Source organism: Beta vulgaris, chromosome 6 (assembly GCF_026745355.1).
Source record: "Beta vulgaris subsp. vulgaris cultivar EL10 chromosome 6, EL10.2, whole genome shotgun sequence".
Classification (NCBI taxonomy): domain Eukaryota; kingdom Viridiplantae; phylum Streptophyta; class Magnoliopsida; order Caryophyllales; family Amaranthaceae; genus Beta; species Beta vulgaris.
The window spans coordinates 71,946,441-71,960,816 of NC_079207.1; the positions used below are offsets into that span (position 1 = coordinate 71,946,441).

At 33.4% G+C, this 14,376-nt stretch overlaps 2 protein-coding genes across 3 annotated transcripts; one reads left to right on the forward strand and one right to left on the reverse strand.

Moving 5' to 3' along the window:
• The first annotated feature begins 3,537 nt into the window (after positions 1-3,537).
• On the forward strand, positions 3,538-5,664 carry LOC104898016 (LRR receptor-like serine/threonine-protein kinase GSO1). The gene has a single exon (XM_010685007.4). It carries the CDS (start codon positions 3,634-3,636, stop codon positions 5,569-5,571), a length of 1,938 nt encoding a protein of 645 aa, XP_010683309.2. The 5' UTR covers positions 3,538-3,633; the 3' UTR covers positions 5,572-5,664.
• Positions 5,665-6,104: 440 nt separating this feature from the next.
• Positions 6,105-12,044, reverse strand: LOC104898017 (hypothetical protein). Of its 2 annotated transcripts, none has more exons than XM_048646223.2 (9): positions 11,394-12,044; positions 9,611-9,691; positions 9,208-9,318; positions 8,975-9,110; positions 8,672-8,834; positions 7,479-7,607; positions 7,178-7,372; positions 6,938-7,060; positions 6,105-6,455 (listed from the first exon to the last, which is right to left on the reverse strand). In XM_048646223.2, the coding sequence occupies exons 1-9, from the start codon at positions 11,650-11,652 to the stop codon at positions 6,348-6,350; spliced, it is 1,305 nt and encodes a 434-aa protein (XP_048502180.1). In that variant the 5' UTR covers positions 11,653-12,044; the 3' UTR covers positions 6,105-6,347. The 2 variants fall into 2 exon arrangements, with proteins under 2 accessions (XP_048502180.1, XP_010683310.1); XM_010685008.4 differs by having other exon boundaries at positions 9,208-9,525; positions 11,394-12,029.
• Positions 12,045-14,376: the final 2,332 nt, after the last annotated feature.

The window sequence follows — 14,376 nt, forward strand, 5'->3', positions numbered from 1 at the left end:
GTATATGAACCATGCATACATGTTAAAATCAAGGGATCATATTGGTGGAAGAGGGGAATAAAGGGATGAATTTTGATGAGAAAAAAATAGAGGGGACGGGGTTTTGAAAAGATAATATATGAACCATTGATTTTTTTGATTCAGTGGTTGATATTCCTCAAAATATACTTTTAATTAGAACTGTCCAAACACTAATCTTACTCAACTGAATCAAAGCAATTTAGTATTGCAACAAAATTTATTAAGGAAACTTTGTTCTTACCACAAAAATAAAATCTATAGCGATAAAGTTACATATATATATATATATATATTACAGTTTTGGATGATGAAAATATTAGACATGTTTTTAAAAACAACCTTAAAATATGAGAGAGAGCTCCACATAAGCATGACATGTCATTCTTTTTTATTTTATTTTTAAAAAATTAGTGTTTAACATAGATTTAAATACATAGAAGGTGTTAATATGTGAATATAATAGAGATATACGGATTATATCATAGAATAATTACCTATTAAAATTTTGAGATTTTCCTCCACCATAGCCCTTCCTAATTTAAAAAATATATATCAAAGGAAGTTCAAAGTAGCTAAAATAAACTTTTATAAAAATATGTGTATTGAAAGAAAAAGATTATGATTGAAGAACAAATTAACATAACTAAAGCAGTTTTCAAATCAATTACAAAACCAAAGACATAAAATTTTAATTTTACTTAAACTTTGAAATGCAATAAAATTATACTAACATTCATTAACAAGTAATAAAAATACCAATAAAACAACTTCTTCATCAAGTAATTTTTATATTTTGTATATACACCACATGATATTTAACTAGAACTAATGATGATTGTAAATTACATCCTTCAAAATTACATTTAGATAAAAATTAATAATAATCGCCAAAATAATTTATGCATGCATCACTTGCAAAGAAAGCTAGTTTTATTATATAGTAACCCGTAATCCGTAACTCTATAATCCTCTTAGATTCAAACAGAAAAACTACCAAATCAAATCATAACTCACTTTAGGTAAGGATTATTACATGAAGGTTATATTATGAAATGACAGCAAGTACAAAATTAAAAACTTTCACCAAGTCTTTTGGTACATGAAATTTGATGAAATTGTGCTCCCTTATAGATCAACAAATCCAATGCTGAAAACTTGCTTTAGTGAAGTATTGAACTCTAGATAATTCTCCTAGTAGAAGTCACCACTAGTAGAACTCTAGAAAAACTGCACTTATCTTGTTCTTCTGAACAGAAGATTCGTATAATTTTTTTATTTTTTCTTTGATGGACAGAAGATTAGTCTAATCCTTCTTGAAAAGCCTAAACCTACTGTTAATATAAAAAACTCCTTACATGTTGGTTATAAAAATGTGCAGAAGTTGTTGATCCGGGTCTAAAACGTAGCCACTTTAGCCGTCAGATCCAGCCTTGAGATATGCATCACACATGCATTTAATACAGGATCTGATCAGACGGTTCAGATTATTTTACATTATGGTCAAGTAATTATATCATCTGTATTATTTTCCACAAAATTTAGTTGCACCATTCGCTTTTTCACATTTATCGAGACGATTCTTTGAACGTTAATATCTCTTATTGGGTGTAAGTAAAAATTATAAAAATTTGATATTTGGAATCCTCGCATTTGACTATGTTTTTTCTTATATAATAATGCGAGATGGTTTAACATAATTGATTGATGAATAGTGCCACAATAACAAATTGTGTAACTAAATAACTAGCGAGGTAGTATGTATACGAGAAAGCCTTGGTAACCAACTGTTTGAGTCCAAAAAAGACTCAAACACTCAAAAAGTTACACAATGGTACCATTATAACCTGGTATTGGTATCACATTGTTATCAGGATTGGTACCAAGCAACCTTACTTTGGTATCAAAATTTTCGGACAATGGTACCAATCTAACCTAGCATTGGTACCAAACAACACGCGCGTGAAATTTCCAAGGCTTAAAATGACCAAATTGCCCCCGTTTGAGTCCCCTAAGAGACTCAAACGGTTGGTTGCCTAGACAAACTCAGTATGTATACACAGTTTTTGCTGAAGCTTTTTTCTAACATGCTGTGCCTGCATTCCCAGGCTTGATCTATACATAGTATATATGCAAAGCATGTTCCTTAAAGAGATTAATTCCAAATATCTGACATTAGAACTGCCACTTAATAAAAATATGCTTTGGACTTTATTGAATACTACAAAAGAGAAAGACAAAGGAGGTAATGAATTCTTAACAGCCATTGGAATGTGCAAAACTTAAATGATTAGGTAACTCCAAAACAGGTTTTGATATATTCCATGTAAAATGTTCCCGTTGATTTTTAATGAATTTACTTTGCCAATACATAATAATAATTATTATTTTTAATTATCTACTAGTACTATCTATTGCTATTGCCTATTAGCAAGAGATTATGAAATTTGATATTTCACAAATATATATTGAAACACATTTAATAACATTTTACTTAATAATATATATACTTCCTTCATTTCATTTCAATTGTAACACTTTCTTATTTTAGCAAGTTTCAAATTAGATGTTACATTTTCATTTTGAGTAATAACTTCTCTTTGTCTCTTTCCTATCACGTAGAATCCTTTTGCTTTCTTTCTCTACTATTTCTCTGCTCTCCAAAAATTGTCTAAGAGTCCGTGATTTTAAAAGTATCACAACTAAATTGAAACGGATGATATATATGATTTTATATATTTGTAAAAAATATAGTTAAAATAAGTTAGGTGAATAATGCAAAATTTAAAATAAAATAATAAATAAATAAAAGAGAAAGGGAGTTATATGACACATATCAAATGGGAAATATGTTTTGACTGCAAGGGTTTAGCCTACCATGACTCCATGTGTGCCATCAAAACTTCACATAGCAGAAAAAATTACAATAATTGTTTTGAAACATCTTAATGTTACTTAATAGTGCATCAATATCATAAACAAACAAATGATAATCTATCCATATCTCCAACTTTAAATACTCCAAACAGATAGTATCATAAGAAAAGTTGGCAAAATGTTTACATAATATTTTTTTTTTTTGATAAGATGAATAATCTCTAGGTTATCCTTATACAGGCCCGAACTCATAGGTCCAAGCACTTGGAAGGAGGGGGGGGGGGTTGCAAGGGAAATTCTGCTCCAAATGCCCCTCATTTGGTGGGAATCGACCCCCCTAACCTTGATGTCATGAGGTAGAATTCCTACCAAATGAGTCAAGCTAAGCTTGATAAATGTTTACCTAACATGAAAATCAGGAATAATATTTTTTTGTTGGCTACATATCCCAGAAGATTACACATACAAATATTCACAAATCTAACAAATCCTTGGATTCCTTTGTTTATCCTGTAACTATTATTTTTAAGAAAAAGTTCAAGGCATCAAAATCACATCTTAGATTACCTTTTTTGAGACCAGTACTAGGTGTAAAGATTAAAGAAGAAACATACATGTTACATAAAATCATGTTATACTGTATTCTTCCTTTTTGGTAGGATTTCAAATCTGCTTAACCTTTATATACAGCTCCTACTAATCTAAGTCACATTCATCCCCTATTTTTAACCCATAAACATGGTCTTCCACTTAGTGTTCTTCCTCTTATCATTCTCTTTCTATTGCCCTGCATTTGCAAAAAATATTTCTTCACCATGCAACTCTAATGACTTAACTGCCCTGCTTAAGTTCAAATCTGCTATACACCTTGACACTTCAGAGAGACTACAAAAATGGGTAGGTAAAAGGTGTTGCAATTGGGTAGGGATTCAATGTGAAAATACTACATTCAGAGTGACAGAAATCAATCTTCCCGGGTTCATTTCAACCGAAGATTTCATCCTTCAAACGAAGATGGAAGGCGTTCTAACTCCCTCAATCACGCTACTTACCTCCCTCGAAGTCCTTGATCTTGGAGGGCTTATCAGTCTTTCTGGGAACATACCGAAATCTATTGGTTCTTCCCTCACAAATCTCAGAAAGCTGTTTCTGTATGGTAATAATATGAGCGGTGAGATACCAGTAAGCATAGGTAAGCTGTTAAAACTAGAAGAAATCCAACTTCAAGAGAATAGGTTTTATGGACCTATACCTTCTAGTGTTGGTTTTCTTAACAATCTGCAAAGATTACTTCTTTACTCTAATCAACTTTCTGGGTTCATCCCTGATACTATTTCAAATTTAAGTAATCTGGTGACACTTGACCTTCATGACAATGCTCTAAATGGTTCTATACCAAAGAATATTGGGTACTTAAGGTTTTTGAAAGATCTGGATCTTTCTAATAATCACCTGAGTGGGGAGATTCCAGCTTCTGTAACTAACTTAACTACCATTTCAACTATTTATTTTGACAGCAACTTTCTTCAAGGAAAAATCTCATTTCCAGTAAATACTGGTGATATGCCCTCCCTTGGTTTCCTGAGGCTGCAGAACAATCAGTTAACAGGGAATATACCCTCAAATTTCGGGCATTTATCTTCGCTTAAGAGATTATCACTTGTAAATAACAAACTTGAGGGTTCAATACCGTCTAGTTTTGGAGATTTATCAAGTTTGTCAGAGCTATATCTTGATGGCAATCGCATATCTGGAAGCATACCGAAATCTATAGGAAAGCTATCTAATCTTATTCTCTTAACCCTATCACATAACATGATACAAGAACCTCTTCCTCAAGAGATGTCAATGCTCAACAACCTGCAGATCCTCGATCTTTCATTCAACCGTCTAACACTTCAATCATTCCCAAAGTGGCTTGCTCAGTTGCCATCACTATCCCGAGTTCTGTTAGAAGGGTGTGGAATCCAAGGCGAGTTTCCACAAGTCCTGCGAGCAACACCAAGCGCGTTGCAGGAATTGGACTTGTCAGAAAACAGTCTGACAGGAAATATACCAGCTTGGGTTGGGAAATTAACTGAGCTCTATTCATTGAATTTGTCTAGGAACTTCCTCATTTCAGAGATCCCAGACACAATCACAAATCTACATAATTTGGGTATCATTGATCTTCACTCGAACAATCTCACAGGATCAATGGCTAAGGTTTTCCAGTTGGACACCAGATTTTCAGGCGGGTCTCTGACATATATCGATCTTTCAGACAACAGTTTCTCAAGCGGGCATGAGAATATCGGTATAGGATCTCAAACTGGAATTCAGCTTCTAAATATATCTCACAATTTTCTTAAAAGCGGATTGCCAACTTCCATAGGGAAGCTGGGATCACTGAAGACCTTGGATTTCAGCAGCAATCAGTTAAACTCAACCTTGCCAGAATCATTGGGAAATGCAACTTCATTGGAGATATTGAAGTTGCAAAGAAACTATATAAATGGGCAAATACCAAGTGAATTTTTGAAGCTAAGGAAACTGAAATATCTAGATTTATCAGATAATCTTCTTAAGGGACAAATTCCGAATGGTAAGCCACTCAGCAGTTTTCCACCAAGCTCTTATTCTGGTAACCGAGGATTATGTGGAAAACCTCTTCCTCTTTGTAAGATTTTGCATTAGAGAAATTTTGGTTCCTGATAGAAACTAGACTAGCGTTGTTTTTATGCATGATTTTTTTTTTTGGATAAGTTCATATGACATTTTCTTTGGATATACACACCAGTGTTACCTAATTCGCTATCTAATTCGCCTTTTGAATTCGACAATTCACCCAAAATGAGCCCAATATGAACCAAAACCGACCATAATTCGCTTTTCTCAATTCGCAATTCGCGGGGAATTAGGTAACACTGATACATACTATTACTATTCTTGCAGATATTAATGTCTTTAATGATTTTTATGATTTAAAACGAAATGGAGTACTCAGTTCTGGTCTTCTGGAACATGGGCCATACATCCATCATTTATATCAGGGAAAAACTATAATTATGGGTAGGTGATGTCCCAATCTTTCCAAGTGATTCATGTATCTCCATAAGTAATAAAGTGCCCATTTATGTTGATGCTCATTTTTCTTCTGAACAAAGGGACATACATTCATCAGTATGTCAAGACAGAAATGTAATTACAGGTAGGGTAACATTTCACTATGTCTAAAATAACCTATAGTTTTATATCATATGCATGGGAATGACTCTGTCATACATGCACAATGCATGTGCATCAGAGTAAAAAGAACATCAGCTCCTTCATTATGGGAACTCTGAGAATTTTTCAGAACTATACACACAGAGATAGTATAACATATGCTTCTGCAAAATTAGATTTTTTTTTTCTAATATAATTTTATTTTCACATAAATTATTCTTACACTATTCCAGCACAAATCAATTCTACAAAGGATCTTGACCCATCCCTATTTGCTGGTAATTCATGTAGTCGAGTCCGTTCAACCGTACACAACATAATATTTGCTCCGGTAACTCCTCAGCTTTATTACCCTGTTAAACAACACAAAGTAGTTACATCAGTAAAAAAAAAAAACATTACAAATTATATGTCTACGAAGGGAAGGGGAAAGGGGGGAGGAAAAAAACTGAAAAAATCTAGCAATATGTTCATTAAAACAGAAAAATTTACTAATGTTTCCTTCCAAAATCTATTAAAATACTTTCCCAAGTCTTTATGTTGAAAGCATTTGATAGGTACACCCATATGCATGTATAATTGTGTCAAGTTGATTAATGATAGTATTGAAATTAGAATGAAATCCTACCCACAAGTTCTTTCATACTTTATAATGGCTTTTTAGACTCTCAAAGAAATGATTTTTTAATAGTCTGATTCTCTTTTATAGGTATCGTATTGCTTTAAAAAAGAAAAGAGGGATGTTTCAATGGTATAACCTAGTACAACAAAACAATATGTTTGTAAAAGAAGGGCGGTATTCTACATTTTTAGGGTCAAAGAAGTGGAAACTTGCCTGTATAGTGAGTCCGAAATCTAGAACACACATCTTTAATCTGTCTATGAATGCTTCAAAGCCTTTCCTTGAAATATAACTAAATCTGTGCATATCCAAATCGATCTCAAAGTAATTTTCTCCCTGCAGAATATTAGCAATAGGTGATAAGAATCATGGAGCACTGAAGTAATAATTTGATGAGTTAAGAACACTGAATAACTAACTAACATGAGATACATATTAGGGAAGACGAATTACCGAAAAGAACTCGTGTTGAGGGCGAGAAAGGACAGGCTTTTCGTTATAGGCATTGATAAGCTTCTTCTCCGCTGCACTTATATTAAGGTCGTCCAAATTGGCAAGGCGACCCAGAATTTTCAACCTCTCACGGAAAGGCGCAATTGTGTCCATAGGAAAACTTTTTACCTTTTCAACTTCATCATGCATCATTTTCTGCATAAAGAAGAAGACTCTGTATTACATTCAGAATTTTACCAAAATAAATAAATAGATCTATAAAAATGGATGTTAGAACTAATTTGATGATTACATATCTTACCCTGATAGCTTCTTGAAAGCTTGACGGAACTTCTTTTAAAAAAGATTCATTAATCTTGAAATACATCACTATATTAATGCCTTCACCATCAGCTTCATTCTGGAAAAATGCAGGAGGATATAAAGGCACCTGCACACCAGGAAACAAAAGCTGAGAATATCAAAAGTGAAACTCTAAACAAGTTGAATAGAAGAGGATGTGCCAAACATAAGCAAACACAGATTGATGCCTAACTGCAGGACTTGATCAGTTCATTAAGATTCAACAAAACGCAATGAAGGTTGACATGCTTAATAGCTATACATTAGATCATAGCATCTCAAAGAGTACAAAGAAATGGCAACAGAGTGAGGTTTTCTGCATATCAAACTGTTATTGTCCTTAATACCCATAAGCCTAAAAAAAAGTGTTTGGTTAGGTGGAAAACATTTTCCCAGAAAAGTGGTTTTCTTTTTGTCTCTGTTTGGTTCGTAAAGGGTGGATAATCGTGCGGCAGATGGTGGAAACTGGAAAGTAGTACACCCAAGGGTGTTTCCTTCTAAGTGGAAAGATTGCCACATATTCCTCCATGTTCTTCACTTTCTTTTTTCCTTCCTCACAAATCTCATCAATCCTCTCCATTTCATTTCCATTCTTCATCTTCTCTATAACTTCTAATGCCAAGAACCAAATAAAGGAAACTAATCTACAATTCTATTTTCCCTGGAAAATGTTCTTTCATGAAAATTTATCTTCCTTTGAAAATGTTTTGTCCAACCAAATGGAGCCTAAGTCACACTTCTTCCAGCTTCCAAAGAATAAATAAACCGCCAAACATTAGATTTATGATCCTCAATAAACATAAGAACTCAAGATCTCATACAATTGTAAAAAGTTCAGGATAGCAGGACTGATGTTTCCACATATTAACACTATACTAACTATAAATGATTTAGCATATGGCCTTATAGTTCTCTGGAAGTGCTCAAAACTAAGTCTCCAAAAAGAGTTGAACATTTGCCTTACAGATGGAACTCTTTGATAAAGAATAGAAGTACAATCCAATCTTAAATCACCTAATGACAAAGCTTCCAGCTCCCCCGTCTATTACAGTTGTCCCAAGCAGACAAATAAGGGTAAGATAATGTTAATCTGAACAAGACAATGCACTTCATTCAAAAGACTGGCATTTCACAAAAGAAGGGTTTCATTACCTGAGCATTCACTATGAGAAGGGGTGGAAAACCTGCTGAAGAATTTACTGAAGGAAGTTGCACAAAGCGAGCCACGTGCTCAACTTTTCTTGGGGACAAGAATACATCAACACCAAGAGGATAATATGCAGCATAATTTGGCGCAAAATCCTTCTTCTTATCCCTGGTACACAAAGGCATGGCTTCATAGTCAGATAAGCAGGCAATAATCTAGAGTTCCGAATCAAAATTCTAGATAATGCACGTAATTCATGAGTACCAAAAAAACTTGAGCCTTAAAGTAACTAGCAAAGTTAGTCTTACCTAAAAAAATTTTGGGCACGAACTCTGAAGGAATTAGGTTCAACAGGTGACCAACTATCCATGATTTTCTTTTCTAATGGAGAAAAAGGCACTTGAGACCCTGCTATTGGTTTTTTCAGGAGCGCCTTTGAGGAAACTGTCAATAATTTAGTAAATTCAGATATTAGTAAAGTCTCATAAAGATATATGATTCAAAATACAACATTCAATAGACATAATGTAAACGTGCATACATCTTGAATTGGGGGGAGCATCCTTCCATTTGAAAGAGAGCCTTAGGGCTGCCTTCTTCCTCGCACTTTGAGGACTAGAGCTAAGGGAGTTTCTCTTCTCAATCGAAGGGGCTGTAGAAGTATTGAGACAAGGCAAACAATTATTGGGAATTATTCCACAATTATCCAACATTTTATCCTCCTTGCCAGTGCTTTCATCCACGGAAGAGGATATTTCATCAAGGTAAACTGGGTGCTTTGATTCCATTGAATTTCTACCAAGATCGCTCAGAGAATTCCGAGCAGAATGTACTTCATGCGAATTTCGAGATACTACATCTGCACCGATCAATATCTTCTACTAAGATATATAGCGAGAACCTCTAGCTGTAATCATCTGAGAATAGGAAAAGGAAAAACATACCTTCTGGAACACTTTGGAAATCTTCTTCACCATCAGACTCAAATATCATCACCGAATCATACCATGCCTCCTCGCCACTACCTGTTAAGACAATGATAAGTACACTTAATGTGAGAGAAGATCCACACAATTATCCGCAAAGACTTATTTGAATCAAAGTATACTAATGCAACGTAAGACAGAGCTTCCTATTTAAGCTCAATTTCTATCATAAATTCGAGTGCACCCTGCACACCCAAGACTATATCTTGTAAGCAGATTGAAATAGTTTCAAATGAGCAAAAAGTAGTCTTGGGTGTACCATGCTCAAGGTACATCTGGGTCTATTCAGAATGCATTGCCATTTAATAGATAGATTATCACTTCAAATGCCACAATGATGGCCAGCAAGAAACACACACCAGAATACACAGAAATAAAGCATTATTTCTCATTGTTCATAATGTTTGGGACAAATTTAGCTTATTGCTGTCCCAATCATCTACTCATTTGGAAAAATCAGGTGCTGATTTTCACTAGTAACACAGAATAATCTTGATAGCTTCTCAGTGATAATGTAACCAATATAAGTTATGGCTCAAAGCCTCAACTGCATAAAGACTAGCTGTTGATTATAATTTCTCAGGGTAGATTTTACAAAGTGAACATACAAAATATTAATGTCCCCTACTTGGCATAATCCTTTTCACATAAAATGTTCTGTTCAACACTTAGTACAGGACAACACTGTGTTACACAAACTCTAAGTAAAACCAAATATCAGTTTGCCAGTCCAACTTTTGGATCGATACTATAGTCCCTCACAAGAACCAACATCCCAAATAACCCCAAAATCTCATATGAGTCACATCATCAGCTGCAGTAACCATAAGGTGGCAAAGTTTGAGAGGAATCGTTGTGCTAAATCCCATAGCCAATTCTACCAAGTCAAACATCGATGCTTGATGAGAGTGCATGTATTTTTTATTTTATTTTTCGAAATAGAGGAATTCATAGCATGTTAGTTCAAACTATTACAATTAGCCAAGGTACTAAGTCCTCATTGTTGGTACTAGCTGGTCATGCTAGTGCATGTATTTTTATGACAGAAAGATATTGCAGGTAATCTGCAATAAGTCCAGCAAAACTTCCCTCACTAAGCTTTATAATCCTCAATTTCTCAACTAAGATTTTTGATCCTTAAACTTCAGGTACTCAAATGCCACATTATAATTTATAACCCAATAGTAGCAAACTAGCAATTACTTTAAATTCTAAGATTAACACCTAATCATCAATCTAGGTGTTAACTTTAGTTGATTCAAGCAGAAAATCACTGTCACCAACACACTTTTGGTACTAGCTTGCAGATACAGAAAAGCACAAGAAACAGCATAATCAAGTACTTCTACAAATTTGGATAATCATAAAAAATAGAAAGATAATCACATTAATCAGATACTACCCATCTAACTATTCCCTTTTGACACAACCACAAACTACCAAAAAAATAAAAACAAAGTAAGAGAGAGAAATTGAACTCTTCAGCAAAAAAGTGAACAAACACTAGCTGCCACCCAGAAAAAAAACCCACCTAAAATCAATGCACATTCTCTCACATCAACAATTAAAAAACAAAAGACATCAACTTTATTAATTTTTCCTCAATGCTAGTAATAAAATTAGCTCAACCCACCAAAAACCCACAAATAACAAAACCAAATCACACAAAAATTCAACTTCATACATCAAATTAAACATAAACCCAGCTCAAATTTTATAAGAGAACAAACAAAAAACAAACCTTGATAGGTGGGATTGGTAAAAGATCGATCTGGGAAAGAAACAGACCTAGAATTCTGATTAATATTGTTATTATTATTATCAAGCTTTATATTTTCTAAAGAACGATCAGATAATCTAGAAGAAACGCGTTTCTTAATTGCTTTTCTTCTCTTTCGATTGCTACTAGTAGTAGCACTACTACTATGATGTGCCTTCTTCTTTGACCTCTTTGATCGTTTCCCAACACAAACTTTTGGTGTTGAAACACAAGCTCCCATTTTTTTTTCTTTTTTTTTTTTTTGTGGGTTAAATCTTTTTCCCACCTTAATTTCTCTCTCTAAAAAGAGGTGATTTTTTTGATGGAGAGGGAAAAATGAATGAAAAATATAATCTGGGTATTTGCAAATATAATGAAATCAATGAATTCAATGCAAGAGAGAGAGAGAGAAAGGGAGGAGAGAGAAACAAAAAAAAAGCAGCAAAACGTGAAATGGAAGGTAAAAGATATTAATGGGTGGGTCGGGTGGAAGAAAGAGGGAAGATGAAGAAATATAAAAAAGAAGAGGCTTGTAACAAATCTACTAAACAAGAACAAGAACAACCGCTTCTTTTCTTTAATTAATAATGATATTAATAATTCAATTATTAATGGAGCTTTTTTTCTTTTGTTTGATTTGATTAATTATGTTGATTTTTTCCACTTTTTATTTTATTTTGGTTGTTAGGTTGATGTTGATGTTGACAATGATTGTTAAAGTAAATACAATGGAAGTGAATTATGATAATAATAAGGATATTGTCAAAAAGATCATCACTAGATCTAACATTCTAGTTCTAATGTATATAAAATAAAACATTAATTATTATAGGAATCATTAAAATGTTGTTTTTGACTAGTTTTCTTTTCAAAGATAAAGGATACAAGAAAGTTAAATTGCTTTTGTTTAGGTGTAAAACAATTTAATTTGACCTATTAAACAAGCCAAATATATATCATGATATAGGTCATAGGTGATGTGATATATCACTTGAAACTTATATAAGAAGGTTACACATAGCTTTAAGATTATAAAAATTAGATTACACTTTGAATTTATATAAGAAGACACCTTAAATTTGACAATTACAGGACCAATATCTCCTAATATAATTGAACTCATACCATATAACACTGTGTTGTATGTGTTTTCTCAAATGACCCCATTCTTAATTTGCATATATTAATCTGATAACTCGTATCATGAAAATTAATGAATTTAGGACTACATTATCAAAGTAAAGAATGTAATAAATACCCCACAATTGCTTTATAATATTTGATATACTACTGATTCCGATAATAAGGTGCTTCTTAATGAGTTAATGTTACAATGTGCTCACCTGGGAGTATCGTACGTTACATGATTGAGGATAAAATGCACCAAAAAGACTTCTATTATTTTATGGAGCCAATTGTGGGTCTTAAATGTGGAATTGATGACAAATTGCGATCTGAACAGCTAAACATCGTCCCAAAAATATTTAAAATCGCCTCGATTCCAACAAACATTTTCATCTTTACCCTTCCTTTTTTTTCTTTTCTTTTAACCACGTACGACCTCCTGCCACAACCAGCCTACCGCCACCTCCAGCTCCCCATCGCCACCTCAAGGTCCACCGCCACCTCGTCAACCACCCATATTTTTGGGGATAAGGGGAGAACACGTTTGCCCCCTTGAAAAAATTTCAAAATTATTAAAGGAAACGCGAGCCAAGATTAGAAGAATGGGCATTTTGAGTGACTGCGAGGAGTGGCTATAGTCAGGAGGTGCGACTTGAGTGATTGCGAGGTGCAATCTGTATCCAACCGTGCGATTCACTATTGATTCTTTTTGCTGCGGGTTTTGATTTTGACGGTTTATGACCGTTGCTTTGTGATGGTTGGTTACCATCCGGTGTTAAGTGAATGAATACCTTTCATTTCATTCATTTAGGATAAAAGAGACATCATTACTAACCTCTCTAAGTTGATGTATAAAAGGATAACTTCTTTCCAAAAAAATCAGTTTTTCATTCATACAAAATAAACTTACTTGCTTATAAGAAAATTATGCGGTATTTTCTTTAAGTGTTTTGATATAAATTTCAAACAAAGTTTATTATTTGAAGATCTACTTTGAAGATCATCAAAGTAAATTGTTCTCTCCATTGTATCTTATTGGTTATCCCGTGTTAACCCATTGATCCTAGATGAGCGAAATTAAACTAATAAAAAAGCGTAGTTTTCATGCCTTGGATTGATATATACAGTTCCCTTGTTGATCATAAATCTATCATAAGATAAGTTTATATAAGATAAGATAAGACAATATAAGTTGAATCAAACGTACCCTAACGTTTTACAAGTTGTGATGTTAGCTCAAACGTCAAATGTGAAAGGTATTTGAAAAATTACCCAAAATACTAGTTTTACGATATAAATTTCCAATTCTCAATCTAATTTGGATTCCACTTGAATTTTTAATTCTATAATAAATGGGATCAGATATGATCTAAGCATGTCTGACCCATTATCATTTTGAAAAATAAGCTCATAACAAAATCAACAATTTCACACAAGGTGAACTTGCTTGGCCCAAAAAAAAAGAGGAAAAGATAGATAAAAAGTGGTATATAGAATATAAGGAAGAAAACATTACTTGAATAAGGTAAAGATAGTATAATGTAAGTGGTGATGTTATTGTGAAACATTCACTTTACAAAAAGAGTTAACCTTACTGAAAAACACAAGTAGCAATCAGTTTTACATTATTTACACCTTACTTTCTACTCCTGATATTGTGGGGGGTGGAAATTGTGAGAGTGAAAAAATACACTAAGGTCTAAGAATGAACAACTTGTTTGCCGGGTTAAAGCTATGTTTTGTTCACTTAATTTTTTTTGTTAGATACTTCCTCTATTTTATTACTTAATTCATTTTTTCGAGCATGCTTATTGATAAGTAATTTTATTTATTGATATTT

Excerpts from the sequence above, each read along its gene's own strand:
- LOC104898016 (XM_010685007.4), top strand. The coding sequence starts at position 3,634 with ATGGTCTTCCACTTAGTGTTCTTCCTCTTATCATTCTCTTTCTATTGC.
- LOC104898017 (XM_010685008.4), bottom strand. The coding sequence starts at position 11,652 with ATGGGAGCTTGTGTTTCAACACCAAAAGTTTGTGTTGGGAAACGATCA. Across the intron at positions 8,835-8,974 it reads CGTGCCCAAAATTTTTTTAG|GGATAAGAAGAAGGATTTTG; the intron begins GTAAGACTAACT and ends TTTGTGTACCAG. Across the intron at positions 7,608-8,671 it reads TTCTCATAGTGAATGCTCAG|GTGCCTTTATATCCTCCTGC; the intron begins GTAATGAAACCC and ends CCTGGTGTGCAG.